This window comes from Tauraco erythrolophus, chromosome 13 (genome assembly GCF_009769465.1).
Source record: "Tauraco erythrolophus isolate bTauEry1 chromosome 13, bTauEry1.pri, whole genome shotgun sequence".
NCBI classification, from domain to species: Eukaryota; Metazoa; Chordata; class Aves; order Musophagiformes; family Musophagidae; genus Tauraco; species Tauraco erythrolophus.
The window spans coordinates 16,262,194-16,280,207 of record NC_141477.1 but is presented as its reverse complement, the minus strand read 5'-3'; the positions used below and the strand labels follow the sequence as shown (position 1 = coordinate 16,280,207).

The 18,014-nt window shown below is 46.1% G+C and overlaps 1 protein-coding gene across 3 annotated transcripts in view; it reads left to right on the top strand.

Moving 5' to 3' along the window:
* Positions 1-5,062: 5,062 nt before the first annotated feature.
* NRK (Nik related kinase) overlaps positions 5,063-18,014 on the top strand; it is a 102,395-nt gene continuing 89,443 nt past the window's right edge. For all 3 annotated transcript variants that reach the window (XM_086619663.1, XM_086619664.1, XM_086619662.1), the window contains exons 1-2: positions 5,063-5,119; positions 10,231-10,296. In XM_086619663.1, coding sequence (XP_086475789.1) covers positions 5,063-5,119; positions 10,231-10,296 — 123 coding nt within the window. The remainder of the gene's footprint in view (positions 5,120-10,230; positions 10,297-18,014) is intronic.

Here is an 18,014-nt window from a genome sequence, read left to right as displayed (position 1 = left end):
AGGCTCGTTTGTCTGCAATCGAAAAAGAAATAAATTTCTGCAAGAGTCCCAATAAGTAGTGTTTGGACTAATGCAAGTATTGGGGGAGAGCTATATTTTAAGCTTTGCTCTGGGAAATGAAGTGGACATCCTGGCTGTGATTACAGCAATGACAGGCACTTTTTCCAGCTTGCCTGTCCACTCAGGGATCTTTTGGGAAGGAAGCTGTTTGGTCTCGTTTTGGATATCCTGTGAAACTGAACTTGCACGGCTGCCAGGAACTGAAAGAAGTTATTTAATTTTTAAAGAGCTGAAAACTACTGTATGTGCTACTGAGTAGTGTATGGGAAATGGCTGGTTTGGTTTGTTTGGATTTCTGATATTCCCAGTTTACTCAAGGTAGTAACCCTGTCTCTCAGTCCTAATGCAGGAGCCTCTGCAAAATGCAAATCTGGAGACAGGTTCGGGTTTAAATATGACTTTCTGGCCCAGCCTTAATGCGTTTGGAATGAAGTGGAATTTTCTTTAGTTCAAATAGGAGAAAGCATGAGAAATATTCAGAGCCTGATCCAACAATCCATTGAAAACAAAGACATCTTACTGTGATTTCCAAGCACTGCAGGGATGGGTCACAGAAATACTGAAGTTATGAAGTGGATTGGGTTGGGGGAGGGGTTGGCCGTACATTTCTTTTAGCATCTTTTAACTAAATTGGACTGTAAGTGACTGGGTGTCCATGGCCTGAAACTTAAATCTTTCCCCTGCAATTCAAAAAAATTTTGCAGCAGCTGCACTAAGTTGTCCTGGTAGTTTCCAAGGTGTGACCTGATGAAAGTACCCTCTATTTTTCTGTGTTCATCAAATAGTGCTCCTGGCATTGTGCGACTGCCACCAAGCTAGCATGGAGGCGTACCCAGGCTGTACACAATCCTAGACAGTTTTTTAATGTGTAATCTTGTTCCTGACAGTTTAGCAAAGCCACCCACAGTACTAAACCATGGCGTAATTGGAAACGGAAGGGGACAACTTTAAAGTTAGTGGCTGGCCTAATAAATCAAGATTTATTTTTTTTTTTATGCTCCAGAACTTCATAAAAACCATTAGTAACAATAAATCACTTCCAGAATGATGCTGTAAATGGTTATGAATTCAAGCAGCAGCCAAGAGACCCTACCCGTGGATCAATGCTGGGCTTAATACCATGCTGGCCATTGCCACCCATTGACTCTCCTGTAATCAGCATTTAAGAGCTGGTACTCTTCTGGTTGTGATGCAACCAAACGAGGACAAAATGTTTTCTGAAAGCATTAGGCAAAAAGATTGGCCTTCCTTTTCATGTAATCCAGAGAGAGCTTTCTGGAAGGGCAGGGTGAAGTCTGTAGTTACAAGCAGATTACGTGGGCTTTTATGTCACTCTGCTGCCTTTCAGAGTTGCTGCAGAAACACTAAAAGAGACGTCTAAAATCTCTAGTTCATATAAAAACCAAAATTCATGGGGAATTTTGTAAAGGATTCTTATTCTGGGAGAAAGGTGCTGACGTCTGAGCATTAGAGTCTGCATCAATCCGATCAGGCACCTCTGGCACTGGCAAAATGCAATTTCCTTACAAGAAGGTAAGAAAAACTTCCAGCAAAATAAATCCCTCGGGGAATGTTTTGGTGCCAAGGAAAGCTGGTATTTACAGGGATCCTGCTTGCCTCTGGAGCAAATGCTGGGGAGCCAGTGCAGAGAGGAGTACTGGGGAAGGCTGGCACGCTGGGGTCGGACTCTGGCTCTCTGCCAGGAAGCCAGGAGCTGGAGAACCCAGGAGCCCGAAGAGGCATTTGCCTCCTACCTCTATAGCAGAGAGCCTAACTTGAGCTTTGGGGTTTCTGAGCTCCCTGTTGTAGAGCTGGGATTTGGATCCTGAAAACACTGGGACATACGTGCAGAGGGTTGGCTCTGGAGCGACAGCTGTGGTGTGAGCTGCTGAGTCCGGCTGTTCCCGCAGCCATGGGAGTGGCAGAGGTGTCCGTCCCCTGAGCAGCATCAGGGGGGTTGTTTCAAGGAGAAGATCCTGTGTGTCTGAGTTTTTCTGAAGGATAATTTCTCTGAATTTAGAGTTCTGAAAAGAGGCAGTTTGTCCAGTTCAGACCGAAGCCGCGTTTTAAGAAGCTGTTTATTTCCTTCAGACCAGAAATCCTGTTCTCTTATGAGTTATCTTTCGTTTTTTTTCTCTGCCAGCTTCACACCTGTAGCTGAGACCCCGGCGTAAACAAAGCTAAAGGAAACAAGCCAGCATGTCAATTCGAGCCTCAGCTTAAACACTCTCTTCCTTTGCTGACTGTCACATCTGGCAGGGGCAATTACTATTAGTAGTAATATTACGGACCCAAATCTGGGGTTGGGGGGCTGCAGGCAGAAGAGCTCAGGATTAGCCCCGTACTTCTGGGGTACAATGGCATTTCCTTTGCTGAAACAAAGGAAGTTCTTCCCCCTTCATGCTTGCACTTCCCTTCTAATACAAAACATCCTTTGCATGCACGTAGACATTGGAAAGGTTTTTATGTTCAGGTCGGTGGTTGCTGAATTTGGCTGCGGGGGGTTTGACTACGGCTGTCGGAGAGGACAGCTGAACTGACAGCATTTAATTGTTTCTTGTGTGTTGGGTTTCGTTTGGTGTGGGTTTTTTTTTTCAAATTGAATTTATTCTTAAGGGATCCTCTTCATTTTATTATCAATAAGATGAATGTGGGTTTCTAGGTTATTAACAGTTAGGTCGTGTGTGATGGTTTGATGCGGGGGGGGGGAGGGGGGGGGGAGGTCTGGTGACAGGAGAGGGAATTTGCTCCACCAGATCGGACTAAGGTGTTGAATTACCTCATTCCTGGGAGTTGCTTTGCCACGTGGCTTCATGCAGGAGAGCAAGGTGTGACAGCCCACTTGCAAGTCAGCAATAGCACAAACCCCCCGTCTGTGTTGTGCTTTGGGGAGGGCTGGAGCAGAAGCAGGGCAGGGGGCCACAGGCGATGCTTGGAGCACAGGTTCTGTTTCTGCAGAACCAGTCTGGTTCTTCATCACCAGGCTGGTGATGAAGCACTCGGGGCTTCTGAATCTGGTTCTACTCAGAAAAGTAGCCTGGTCCTGGTGGCGTTTTCACCCTCAACAGATTTGCTGTGAATATCAGGGCCAAAAGCAGCTGTTGCTTCTTTTGGACCTGCAAGGCCTTCATGGGGAAAAGATGTGCTGCTGCCTTTGACAGCAACGGAAGAATCGCTTATGAAGCTCTGACCGCAATGGTGCGAGTGGGGCTGGAGCGTCCACAGAAACCCTACCAGCAGCAGGGTTCAGTGGAGGGAAGACAAGGAAAGGTGGTGATAAATGCATGTAGCAAAGAGATACTGAGACATGCCTGCAGAAATACTATTAGCCATATTATACTTCTAAAACCAGATTTTCATATTGGTTTTGAGTAGAGCTTTCTGTCAAATGGAAATTAATCCTCATGTTGGTGCACTCACCAGGGGCAAGCAAGGCAGGTAGGATTAATTTCAGCGAAGAATCTAAAAGGTGGAGCAAGCGAGAGGGCGTCTGGTAGGCAACAGCCGGGAGTTTCACACCAGTTCTCACCAGGGAAGCAGGAAGGAAGTGGAAAGTGGCAGGAGACAAAGGACAGCCTGAAGGTTAGAGAGGAGATAAAGAGGGATTGTGAGAAATTACACAAGCAGAAAGGCTAATGATGGATTTATGTAAGGCAGGAAGGCCATAATGGGCAACAAAACTGTGGCTTAACTTTGTCAAAGGTGACAGAGCCAGAATTTTCCAAACGGTGCCCAGGGGAGAGTGGGTGGCTGGGCTGGGCATGGAGAGGGGCTTGGGCTGGGCTGTCCCTGTGTGTGGATTTCTGCCCCTGCTGTACATAGCTGCGTTATGCACGTTTAGTTCTTCAACAAACTTGTGCTTTAATGCAGCAATTGGCCTCAAATCTGTTAGCAGAGCATCAGTATGGCCTACAGACAGACAGAGAGCAAAGAGCCGGGGTGGCTCTAGCAGGCAGCGTACCCAGCATGGGCAGTTTTAAAAGAATACTTTGGAGTTGAATGATGCGTCAGCATTTCTTTCAAGGAAATTGCCAAATGCTTTTCTTACAACACTGCCACTCCACTGCTGGCACCGCGTCTGCCGTGGTGTGCTAATGGGCACCAAAGATGCTTTGACCACTTTGTCTTGATTTCACGTCTGTGATTGTGAAAACAGTGATTCAGAATTCCGGCCTCTCTGCGAGGAGGACAACGTCCCAGCCCCGAGCATCGCTCAGGAGTGCTGAAGGACTTTATCTCAGCAACGTGCGTTTCCCCTGATTTTTGCCTCTAAATGCGAGGCCCAGAAATATCCACGAGTCCTTCCACGGCACAGTCGTACGCTGTTCTTCCCGCGGTCATAATTACAGGGCGAAAGAGCCTGTAAGGAGCAGCAGAGTTCCCAGTACGGCGCTGCAGCGCTCCGGGACGGGCTTGCCCAGCCCAGGGGGTCGCCGCCGCCCCGCTCCGCGCCGGGCGGGACTCGGTGCTGCCGGTTGCCCCGTTGCGTGCGGGCCCCCGGGGCTGCGGGTTCTCGGTCCCCGGAGCGAGCCTCGGGCACCGACCGGACCCGAACCTCCTCCTGCCTCGCGCGGCTCCGCCGCCAGCTCCGGCACGGGGGACGCGCGTGGGGCTGCGCGTGCTCACCCGGGAGCGCGCCTGGATCTTCCCCCCCCGCCCCCCCACCTCGCCGCCCCCGGCGGGAGCGCGTGGCGGCCGCCCCCGCCGGCGGCAGGTGTCCCCGGCCCCCGGCGGCGCAGCACGGCGCGGCACGTCACTTCCTCGCAAACTTTTCCCGAGGAACCGTCTCCGCCAAAGTTGCCGGCGGCGGCCGCCCGGCCCGGGGGCTGCCTCCGCGCCCGCTGAGCGGGGAGGGCTTTTCCGGCCGGCCGGGCATGCCCGCCTTCCTGCGCTCGCCGGGGCACGGCCGGGCCGCCGTGGGCCGCCCGCGGGACCGTTAGCTCGGGGCGGCGGGGGCGCCGCTGAGGGCTCGCCGCGGTGCTGCGCGCCTCGGCGGAGCGCCATGGCCCGGGACTGCGCCGCCCGCAGCCTGGACGGCATCGACCTGGCGGCGCTGCGGGTAAGGAGCGGCGGCGGGGGGGCGTCCCGCGGCGGGGCTGCGGTGGGCCCCTTCGACGGCGGTGAACCCCCCCCTCACACACGCACCGGGCTCGGGGCTGCTCCTCGCCCCTGCAGCCTCGCGGCGGGGCTGCGCGAAACCTTCACCCGATTTTTTTTTTTTTTTTTTTTTTTTTTTCCCGTATCTGAGGGGGTTTCGCTCTGCCGCGCGTGGGGAGAGGCGGCGGGTGCCGGTGCGGTGGCCGCGGGACAGCCGTGCCGGTGGCGGCGCGGCCGAGGCGAGCAGCGCGATGCCGAACGTGCGAAGAGAAGGAGCGCAGGGGATGAGAGAGCGGGCTGCGGGGCGAGGGCTCCGCCGGTGCGGTGGGGTGGAAGGGCTCTGGGTGAGCGGAGCCGGGCTTCCCTCCGCCGGCGCAGCGCTCGCCCAGCGCTGGTACACGCGGGCTCGAGAGGTCGCGTCCCACGGGAGCGCTGCTCTCTGCCCGGCTGGGCGAGCTGCACCGGAGAGGTTCCTTCGCCTCCCAGGATCATCACTAATTCCTACTGACATTCCTAAGGGCGATGTGTGAATGCTGTGAAGCCGTGGAGAGAAAACAAATGAGAAATTAGGATCTTCTGGAAGAAAATATGTGCGTGGGGTTTTGGCTTTTGTGGGTTTTTGTTGAGGTTTGGGCTTTTTTTTTTTTTTCTTCCAAAGCTTAAAAAGCATTCACCTAGTTTGTTATGTATTTTTATAATTATGCTTTCGTGTTTTTAGGTTTTTAACATAATCCAAACTTTGGCCATGTTAAAAGCCACACTGTTAGTATTTTGTGTCCACAAACAGTTAACAGGGTCGTGTATGAAGCCCCTTGGTTCCACTTCGCTTTTTTGCATAGAAGCTGACCACCTATCAACCCAGTCCAATCAAGGCAGGTTTTTTTCTGGAGCACTCTCCACAGAAGAAGAGGGAAGAGTTCAATTGTGGCAAAAAGCAGTCAGCCCCAGACAGTGAAACCAAAGCAAGCTACTTTCTAAAAATATCAGGAAAAAAAAAAAAAGAGGGCTGGGAGAAGCCTTTGCAATAATCACATGGTGAGAAGGATGTTCCGGGCCAGAGGCAGAAAGAAGAAAGGCAGCAGAGACAGTAAAGTTTGTGAAGATGGCACAATGCTCCTGGCGAGGCAAGCAGAAGTTTAACCTGGCTTTGCTCGGGGGAGTAAGAAAAAATAATGGAACCTCTTCTTACGACTCATCTGCTAAAGCTCTAGTCTCCTTAAATAAATGATAAGAAACCAGTTTAAGTTTGAAAAAGAGTAGTGCTGCAAACCAGACAGAAGGCTTTGTGTCAAAACCATCCAGTGCAGAAACCTGGCAGAGGCTGTCCGCACGGCAGGTTTCAGCCTTGACAGAGGAAGGGACAGATGTGTCCTTTTTCAGAGGAAACCTTTTCAGTGCGTCAGCAGCCTTAGTTTGGGGTTTGTGCTTAGTGGAAAATGGGATGTGGGTGAGGCTGGGCCCTGTAGAAGTCATGTAAAGAGAGGTGCTTTACCTTGGCCTTGCCTTAGGTGTGCCTGGAGCTGTGCCCCTGCCAACCTTGCTGCCGTCAGGGGGTCCAGCGGGGAGGCACAGCTGTGACTGGGGTTGTTCTCAAACTGCATGAGCTGGCCTCGTGCCCTCCGAGTGGGTGCTCACCAGGGCTTTCTTCTTTTCATGGAAAGAGGTGGTTTGGAATGTAGTTTCCAAATGTTGCCAGAGAATCTTGTCGAGATGCTTCTGCCCTGAGTTGATCAGGGCAGTCAGGTGGTTAAAAAGCCTCAGCCAGGTCTCTGCGTTACGTGGCAAAGTGCAGAGGCCCTTTAGAAGAACTTGAGCTTCAGACACCTGTGTCTTGTTTAGCTGCAGGGGGTGTGAAAAGCGCGTTTCAGTCGGGCTCTTGCTGCATGTGTTGTTTTTCATTCCGCCTTGCCGAGGAGATGGATGTGGCCTGGCTGCCTCTGGGTCAGCAGTCTTGCTCTTGCCTTTTGAGTACCCTGCAGATGACTTGCAGGAAAGCAAGAAGGCCACCATATGGTACAGTGCATTTACAGTAATTAACCTTAAAGTGATGAATGTTCAGGCCAGAGTTTTGGCATCTGTCAAAGTGAACCGAGCGATTTGGCAGGGGCTGGCTGGTGAAGGGTTAGATGGACCACGGGGCTTAGATGGTAGGTGAGAGGAAGCGCTGCATCAAAGATGATACCTAACTCCAAGATAATTAAGAAGCTGGCCCATTGTGAAGAATGCCAGACAACGATGCAGTGCTGATATCCAAGCAAACAAGGGCAATCCAAGGACCAAAGTCAGGGCCCAGATTAATATCCTTTATGACTCTTAACGAGGCTTGGTTCACTATGGTGTCCTGATTAAGAGAAGAGAGATGGCCGAGTATTTTGGCTGCACTCAGAGCTGCAGAGGCTTGAGATGTTAATGCTCAATTGGCTAGCAAGGACAGGGTAGGATTTTCACTATATTAAAGTTAATGCTAACATTTATTTAGGTAATTGTTGGGGTTTTTCCTAGAGTGTCTGAAACCTTTAGAAGCAAGCTATTAGGATGCTAAATCAGAATGACTGGAGGGAGAGAGAGAAGCTGATTTTGATGCAAATTACATTATTATATTTGCATAATAAATAAGCTTGGAGAAGACGAGTGAGGACAGAGCACATGTTTAAGTGAGAGGGACAGTTGCAAGCTCCAAGTTGAAAAACGCAGTTTAGTTTCCTCGAGGTTTGTGCGCACTATGAACACTTCTTAATTCAGCAGTGCTGCTGTCTGCAGAAGAGATGTGGAAATGAGGTGCTGCTCATACTTCCTGTGGAGGAGCACAGTAGGGACTGTGCATGGAGGCTCTTGTCTGAAAGAGTTCCTCGGAGAGCTGCTGTGCGTTTTACTTCACGGGCTGTGTGCCGCCCGAGGTGCAGCTTGGTGGGGAGGTCGCACGAGGCAGAGGCTTGTAGCACCCACCTGTTGCTTTATTGATGGCAATGGCAATGGATTATTGCTGACCTCATAGAATCACAGAATGGTTTGAATTGGAAGGGACCTCAAAGATCATCTAGTTCCAACCCCCCTGCCATGGGCAGGGAAACGCTCCACTACACCAGGTTGACCAAAAGCCTCATCCAGCCTGGCCTTGAACACTTCCGGGGATGGGGCGTCTACAACTTCTCTGGGCAGCCTGTGCCAGTGCCTCACCACCCTCTGAGTGAAAAATTTCTTCCTTATATCTAATCTAAATCAGCCCTCTTTCAGTTTAAAGCCATTGCCCCTTGTCCTATCACTACATGTCCTTGTAAAAAGCCCCTCTCCAGTGGGGGGAGGCTCTGCTGAAGCAAAGTGTGTGGCTGGTTTATATCCAAGACTAGCAGAAATGAAAAGTGAAGAAATGAGAAGGGAGCAAAGCGCTTTACAAAGACCCCAATGGTGCAATAATTCTTACGCCTGTGCTTAGCTCCGTATACGAGTGGTCCCAATGATTCACTGTTGTGTGAGGGCTTTCAGAATTAGGGTTTAAGTCTAGAAGGCCATGACTTACTACCTTCTCTTAGAAATAAGACACAGAAAAGAAATGACACAGATTGGCCTGTGCATGGGTCAAAAGTAAGTGATTTGATCTGGTTTATGCATTGTTAATTGGTTGGTTGTTTGTTTTTTTTAAAAAAAGTTTTGTGAGATTGACAATCCAGGAAGTATAAGATTTAAACTTGCCTAACTTAAAGGCAAAACCAAATTAACTCCCTCCTACTTTGAGTTGTGGAGGTCTGTGCTGTGTTGCTCTGACAGTGAAAGCTGTTGCCATTTATCATGACAGTTGTGCCAGTAAAGACAGAATCTACTCAGAAAAAAGCCTGGATGTTTCCTGTGGGATTTTGCCTAACTAAATGTTTCCATATCAGATATGAGGGAAGCATTATTTATATTAAAAGAGTAACATATAAGTGGAGTGGAGAAATAGCTTGATACCTTTAAAAAGGGATGTTTTGTGACCAGGGTCATAGAAATTGTACTTCTGAGATAATGTTTTTCTGTATCGCATCCCTCAGCAGTACCAATAGGTATCAGCTGACATGACAGATTGCTGAAACAGATGTGGTGAAACTGACACATGGAGTTAATAATATTTTATATAAATCTCTCAATGATATCATCCCAAGAAATGAGCGGACTGATAAATGGCTCAGCCAGAAACCAAGAAACTAGTCCCTTGAGTTCTTAATGTTTTTATATAAATCTCTCAAGTGAGTTTTAACTGAAGCAACAGATTTCTTAATGTGCTCAGTCATGCAGGAGCGAACGTTTACTTGCCCGTGCCTTGCAACAAGATGGTCTTCCTATATTGGAAAGGCCGTAGTGTCTCTTTACTGAAGAAGGACGTCTGCTGCAGTGGTTGGTTTTGGAGCTAAAACCAGTAGGACAAAAGTTGGCTCATGTAGTATGGTACACTGATCACCTAACACGTGAATCTTTCGTGTAAATTAACAGCAACCTAGTTTGGGTTCAAAGCTAAGACTTCAGTACATCAAGTTCACCGTGTTATGTTTGCAAAACGGGACAATTGAGCATTCTCAGCCTACCTGTAGTGGTAGGATTGCGTGGGATGATATGTTTTTGTAAGGTAATCAGGCTCAAGTGCTTGAGTAAAAATATAGTCTTTTTTCAATTCTGTTATTTAGGTTCTTTGTTATATTGCTAGCGCTGTGTTTCGTAGCAGAAGACAGTAGCTCAGCCTCCGGGCTAGCTCAGTGTTTTAAGGCTTAGGAAGCCTGGAGTTTATTCCTTATTCTACTGATAAGCTGAATCTGTTGGATTCTTGTATTCTTCACACGTCTCCATTTATTTGTTGTATCTGCCGTATTGCCACGCTGCAAATCTTCATGGAGTTGTTTTGCGTATAGAGCTTTGGGCAACTTGACTGAAAACTTTATATTAATGTATTTCTTACACCGTTTTTCAGCCATTTTCCCTTTAGGATGTAATACAGATCATTAGGAGATGTGCCACAGACGTTTTCATTTGGATTGTGTACAGCTACGCTCCATTATGAAGTGGTTGCTTTGCTGCAAATAATCTTATTTCTTGTGCTTTTTGCAGGATCCTGCGGGAATATTTGAACTGGTGCAGGTTGTTGGAAATGGGACATACGGACAAGTCTACAAGGTTTGGATGCCTCTTTAATTTGTAATATGTTCTCGAAAAAGATGTTTTTCCTAAAGCAGAAATGAGCACCGTTTGAGAAGGACAATATTGTTCCAGTAGTAGTCTGGTTTGTCTTGCTGTCTTTTCTGCATAATGCAAAATGGTGTCACCTGTGAAGCTCTGTGCCCCTTCCTTCTGCTCTGTTTTCATCTCTTTGCTGCCACAGATCAGATAAGTGTGTTGGCTTTTCTACTGACTTCCCTCTGCCCTGTTTGTTCTGTCCTGTGGTTATTTTCTCTTTTTCAAAATTATTTAATAAGTGGCTGGCACAAAGTCACATCAGTGATGGCTAAATTTGTCCTGGATTGAGTGGAGAGCTCAACCGAGGCTAAAGCAGCAGTACTCTTCAAGACAGAGGTGTCGATTAACCCTGCTCTGCAGGCAGGCTGTGAAGTTTTTGATTTCCGTTATTGCCTTTGTGGCTGTGATATCAAAGCAGAACTGCCAGTCAATAAACTGCAGCAATTAAACGTTACCTGCCGTAACATACTGTGTATGCTCTGCAAGGCACACCTTTACTTAGTTATAAGAACTGGCTTAGAAAAGTGTGAAGCCTTTCCTAAGAACGATCTAAGAGGAGAAAATAGATGTGAAGAAATAGGGAACTGAGTCTGTGTTGTTCCCATTTGGAGAAAGAAGACAGAGGAAGGAAACTGCCGTGCTGCTGAACCCTTGGAGGTACATCAGAAGGGTAGTGGCACTGGATGAAGCTGTCTAATCTTGCTTCTCCTTCACATCCCACAGCTGACCAGCTCCTGCTTAATGCGTCTTTGCATCGGTGCAGGCTCTTACTGCATCGATCCCCTATTGCAGGAGGAATGCAGAAGGGGGACCCCCATGTAGAAATGCAGGACTGTTTGTTTTTCTCTGATTTCCAGTGAGTTGGATGCATATTACATTTTGGTGTTCATCCTCTGGTGGCAGATCTGCTGTGATCACATGTTGGTTTTCCTTTGAAGCTATAGATGCTCTTTCAGAGATTCTAGAAAATCCTCTACAGAAGCACTTCTGGGGAGTTCCTGCTTTCCCATACTACATTTTTTAAATTTATTTTTATGTCAGAATCAGGATCTTTCTCATGTAACTCTTTGTTGCTGTGATTAAGTCTGTCTTGTTTCTGAGATTGTCGTTCAGACACTGAGGTCAGTACTACTAAAGTAAAAATAGAGGCTCAAGGGTTCACATGGACAGATTAGAAGCCAGGAGACATTCAGGGGTGCTGTTGTCAGTATGATCAGAGTTTTCTACCTCTGAAAAGATCCTAAAGCTCCCAAGTGTCCTCTGAAATAGTCACCTTTCTTCTCATACCTGGATTTATCATATATTGTGAGAGAAAAAAAAATCAATCTAGTCATGTTTTAAGGATCTTGAGAGTGAATCAGCTGCTTAATGATGGCAGAAACAGGAAGGAGCAACATAGTTTGCTTCTCTGCTGCAAAAGAAAATGTTCTGAGCTATCGTGTGGTTCACTAGAATGTTAGTTGCCAAAATGTTTAAGAAATATTGACAATGACAATTAAAAATTGTACCCAAAGGCTGCTCTCCACTGAGCGTGCAGAAGACCAGGGTCTGACAGCTCCTGATAATGGGTGATTTGAATCTTGGCTCATTCTGCACTTGGAATAGCTGCGACATCTAAGCAAGGCACTGAGGGACAGGGTCTTGCAAGGCTGAGGGGCCGCTTTGTGCACAGGCGTCACACGGTGGAGGGATGGTGGGCTGTGCGTGACCCTGGCTCCATGCAAGCATACCCGTAGCAAAGGCTTTGTTCATATAAATACGTGTCGTTGCTGAGTGCAGGGTGTTTTGCTGAGCCTTGCTTAGGAGATGGAGCTGCTCTTTGCAGGAGGATCACAGTGAGCCGTGCAGCTGAAGAAGACAGACGATGAGGTGGGCAGATACAAAGCACGTGCTCCAGACTGCAGGCAGTCAGCTTGGTCTCCATTGTGAACAGTTTTCACACAGTCCAAAGCTCCCATGTCTTTGGAGATACCTCTGCAGAAGATGCTGAGCACCAGCCGAATGTGCCCAGGTGGTATCTACCTGGTGCTGGCCTTGTGACCAGAGCAAACCTCTGTTTTCTCTGAGGGAGGGCAGCTGCAATGGAACAGCTGCTTCCAAAGTGACCATAAAACGTTAGGCTATGGTATTCACTTTTCTATTTCACTGCTGTTTAATATATCCTTCGATCTATACAATGCTAGGACCAATGGAGTGAATTAGGGAACGCTGGAATCATTTTGTAGTTTGTCGAGTATAGGCTTGTGATCATAAATATTTACGTTATAAAGTAATCTCGGTTATCCACATAACATACTCATGTCATTAGAGCACATTTTTATTCTCCAGAGGTGTCAGAATCTTCCATACATTCAGAAATAGATACATATAGTAGTTTGCACATAATCAAAACAAAGCTTATTTCAGGCTAAATAGACTATGTCCAAGATTACTAAATTGCTTGGTTGGCTGTGAAGATGATTCATAAGGCTATATGTTTTAATATATGCAGCTCCATAAAAATGAAAATAAAATTTAGAGGATTCATCATTAGATTTGGAAAACAATGTTTAACAGATTTATTGAAGGAGAGTGTTGTTCATACTGAATTATTCCAGGCCAGTTCCAGTTCAGTGTCTTTTTTAAATGAAATGGAAGGGGTATAAATCGTGCTCATGATAATGCTGGAGCTGTCTAGAAATATTATAGAGTTGAGATTTGCATATAATAACTGACTAAAAGCTAGCAGATTTTTTGACAACTTATGAAGCAGTAGGATGTAAATATGCCAGTACTGGCAACTTCAGCCTTTTGGAAAATATGAATTAGATATTAAAAAATCAGATGATACCCAGAAGTCATGAAACTTGGGCTTTGCTATCTCTTGAAATGACAGATGAGTTTTTCAGTTAATTGTTGGCTTCCAGGAGCTGAAATACGAAGAACAGTGCTATGTAAGAGGCGATTCTGAATAACGTCGTGAAAGGTGGTAGCAGAGAGTCTTTTCTGAAGGCGTTTGGAAGTAGTGCATTTGCTGGTGGTTGGAGAAGTATGAGCATTTACTCTTCCATGCCTTTGTTTCCTGAAGGTCAGACTGTGTCCAGTCTCCGCACCGTCTCCATTGAACACATATGGGAAAGAGAAGTTTCTGACCTTCCCATGCACTGCTTTTTGAAAGGGCTCCATCTTTCTGGGAACCCTCAATGCCAGAGACCACAAAGACGTGTGAGGGACGTGGGGTGGCTCTCCAAAGTACAAGGGCTAGTGTTTTGGGGATTTTTTTAGAGCTGCTGATCAGTAAGGACCGTCAGACAGAGCAGAGCAATGTTTTGCATCGCGTAACTGTCAGCGTCATCTGGCAGGAAATGAGATTGCTGAAGGTGTCACCCGCAAGTTCTTGGGTTTTGCTTCCTCTCTGGGCTGCAGCATGGTGCCTCGGAACCCCTCTTGCAGGCTGCCTGGGGAAGTTTGAATTGGGTTTTGTTTGGGATGGCAGTAAAACTGCAGAAAACTATCTAGGAGATTTATAAATACCATCTTTTTTTACTCCCTAGTGGTTGCCACGTTATTGTGGTGTGGTGTACCATTAAAGGTGGTGCCTTTGAAAGCCTTGCGAAGCTAACGTCTGTGGCTGTGTGGATGGCTCTTAGTGTGCTTGAGGCTTGTAGGTATGGCTGTCAAGACCTGACTGTTGTGATTTGAATAGTTCTTTGCCTACTCCCATTACCTCCAGAAGTTTAATTCTATGGATGCCTTGTTTTCCTTCTACGATTGAACTTCATTGCTATGAAGAGCTGGATAGTGACCATGTATCACCCTTGGCGTAGAACAGTTGTATCTTGGTCTGTGCTTGTGCATTTAGTAATGATGATTAAACTGTAAGTTTGGGGGAGTGATATATTTTTTTATTGCAAAGACTTCAGCTGTTAGTTTCATATTCTTTGGGTGGTATGTCTTCGGTAGGAGCCTGTTGATGCATTTTCTGTCTTCTAGTTTTCAGCGCAGGGCCATTTTTGTAATGGGTGAACGGGGAAAGGGAGAAATGGGGCGACTGAAGTGGGTGCTGTTTTTGAAGTGTTTGGATCAGACAATTGCTCTTGAGCTCTGGAAGACACTGTGGGAATCTGGGTTTATAGCTGCTTTGTTTTTTTACTTATCAAGATAAAAAGGAATTTTTCCTCATCATTCAGCTGTGCCCTGAGAGCCCTCATCCTTCTAAAAAAGTTTTCACGGGCCAAACGAGGTCATCAGCAGCATCTGTGCAACCTGCTTATTTTCTGATGCCGAGAGGCACCTGACTGGGGCTTTTGACTTCCTTCGTCTTAATGATGTGGATCAGCCCTCTCCCGGGGTTGGCATTTTTGAGTAGCCTAGGGAATGAGAGGTCAGCGTCTTTGGCGAGTTCCAAGGACTGACGTTTTTTGGAGTCTGATCTTGCAGGCTGATGATAAACCGTGACAGATTTGCAGCTGCCGTGTGTGCAGAATGGTGGTATCTTTAATGGCGTCTGAAGGCATGGGGAACTTGAGAGGTGCTCTGGTTTGGGACTGTGAGAATCAAAAGAGCAGAAATGGCTTCCCAGTAATGCAACTGATGAAGACAAAGCAGTGCTGCTGCTGAAGCTTAACAGAGGGTGGAAGCAACCCTGCCTTCCTGTAGTGGCTCTGCGCAGCTAATATTTTTATTTCTGTGTAGTCACATAAGACTCTGGGTATGAAAAGGAAGCAGGTCTGAGTAAGGAAGTGTTTTGGGGGGGTTTTGTCTTTTTTTTTTTTTTAAATACAGCTGCTTCTTGTCATGGAATCATGCTTCAGTTGTTGACATGAGTTATGAATTACTCTACCTCTGATGTACAGTGTCAGGAGTGTAGTGAAGCATAAAAATGACTTTTCAGTTTATCTTAATTTGAAAGTCTGCTGAGTTCTTCATAATGAATTTCGTTGAATAACTGCCTGAAGTAATTGAGACCAAGTTGGGAGGGGCGGGGGGAAGCAATGTGAGTTTTTTGAGACTTGGTATTGTGTGGAAAGAATCACAAGATCATGCTAAGTTATGAAGTGTTAAAGTCTGTGGACTGTATTGAAAACCTTAATTGATGGTAGCACCTCGGGCAGTTACTGGGAGGCTAAATATATGAAGAATCTTTGCAGTTGTCTTCAGTGGAGTCCAGAAGGTTAACACGTATAAGCTGAAAACTTCAAAACCATCCCTCCTGGGAATGGGTCAGAAGCAGCAACCTTCTGAAGAATGTATCGTGGGGCTGAAATGCAATTTCAGAGTCTCCAAACTGCTGCAGGGATGTGAAAAATGTCATGTCGTCTCGGGGTTTTTTGTTATCGTTTGTGGTCAGTTATGGTTTTCAAGCCAATCGTAGCCTTCAAGGCACTGAGATTTTGATGAGTCAAGTAGGGAAATCAGTCGTTCTTCATAGAAAGGACAAAATGATACTTTCTGTTTCACTAGCAATTGGTAGAAGTGCTTGTTTGTCTATTAATTTTCTTTATTTGGGTTTTTAGTAGAATAGCTGATTATCTTGTTCACATGAAAAAGTAGTTAATTATTGTAGGCAGGAGTGTATAGAGATGTATTGCTGCAGTGTACTGGATGGAGTCGTCAACTCCTTGTGTAGATCCTTTCTTCAGTAGCACAAACAAATAATGGAGGTTGTTTGCTAGTCCTGGCAACAGGGATGTCTTTCAGGAATAAGTCTGAGCTTGATACGTGCTACTGCCATTGCAGTAAGATCTGAAGTGCTGTGGTGCTTATGAACGAGTTGCCTGCAAAGTTTAGTGTATATGGCTGTAATATCATTAATACACTAGAGAGGCGTGGTTTGGTGTTCCAGCATTTAACTTCTTCATGCCTCTGATTTTTCATAACACCTGTGAAGTCCACTTACTACTAGATGTGTTTCTTCCTCTTCTCTCAGTTGGTCCTTTACTGACTTCTCTCAGTTGGTCCAACCAACCATGTTGGTCCTTTTCCTCTATCATCAGAAAGGATGTGGAGTTGGCACAACAAGGTTGGCATAACCTTGCAGCAACAAGGGCAAACGGTGCCTTGGGCTGCGTCAGCAAGAGCGTAGCAAGCAAATCAGTGGATCAGAGGGCCACCAAAACACTTAGAGGATTGAAGAACTTTACATGTCAAGAAGGAAAGGCTGAAGGAATTGAATTTTTTTCAATGTGGGAAGAGAAGGCTGAGGGCGATCTAATTGCAGTCTTCAAGTGCTTCAACGATGGTTTGTATAGGATATGCAAGTACAAGGATGCACAGGACAAGAGGAACCAGGTGCAGGTTGCTCAGGGGAAGTTCCATCTGGATGTAAGAAAAAAATTATTTACTGTGAGAACAAGTCAACATTGGAATAGGTTTCCCAAGGTGGTGGTGGAGTCATCCTTGCTAGAGATATCCAAGGCTGTTTGACCTTGTCTTGGGTAACCTAATTTAAGGCCCTACTTTCAACAGAAGGTGAGGCCATGTGTTCTCAGAGGTCTTTTCCAGTCTTGATTTGAGTACAGGACTTTGAGTTTAGGACATGTGAATCTCAATGGGCAGAACATACCTACTATCAATCCAGCCTACTAGATGGTGAATGTCTGACTTGGAGAATACAAAAGTAGGAGGAATGACTTTTATTTGAAATATATATATCAAGTAGGTAGTTTAACATGCGCATTTAGTTGTCAGAGCCAGGAGCGTTTTTTTTCCATAGTGTGTGTGGTTTTTTGTTTTAGTCTTGACTTCCCTGCTTATTTGCATGGCAGTGCCAAACTATATTCAGCACTGGCATTTAAAATAGTGGATCGTACATGTGAAATTAATTAGCAAATTGTTAAGTCCTGGTTCTAGTTAGTAAATATTTCAGAGGAATTCAATTAAGATTCTTAAGTGTAGGAGTAGCTTATCAAAAATAGAAGAGTAAGGATGTGAAAAATCCCTTCAGCTGTGGAGTGCTTCTATACCGTAAAGGATCTTTGACTGAGCAGAGCAATGTACAGTAATTAGATGTGCCATATCAGCCATTAGAGAGTAGTAAAATCCTTGCAAATAATTTGTTGGCAGGCCTGCCACTTCCAGCTCCTCTGTGTTTTGGACCTGAACGTCCACATAGGAGAGTGCAATGCATTTTCATCCTAAACTGGTGGCGTTTTGAGCTCATGTTGCGTAGCACTTCAGATGTTGGCACTGGGACATGCTATTTTGAAGGTAAGAGAACATGCTATAAATGCCCTGGTGATAACATGAGCACAGTAGGAAATAGTTCAAGCTCTTAATTCCCCACTCAAGCACTTTGCTACACTTTAAGCACCTCACTAGTGACGTTGATTTCAATACTCCTGACTGCTCAGCAGCAACCAGAATCATGCCTATGTGAAGATATGCATCAGAGTGACCAGTGCTTTGCGTGCCTGAGTTTTACAATACCTGGTCTACTCAAAAGTATTTCAGTGTATATGTTGTCTCCTCTTCAAAATAAATCAGTGGGGTTGGAGGAAAGCTTGTCAGAAATTGTCTATTTGCAGTCCAGAAAGCCTCCCAGACATGTAATGAGCTATTGGAGTTAATGAATGAATGATAGGGTGTTGCTTAATTTTAAAGAGCAGAACATTTAGGATGTTCTTTATAGATGTTTGAGATGACTCCCATTGCAGGTTAGCTTTAGCAACTGTACCTTT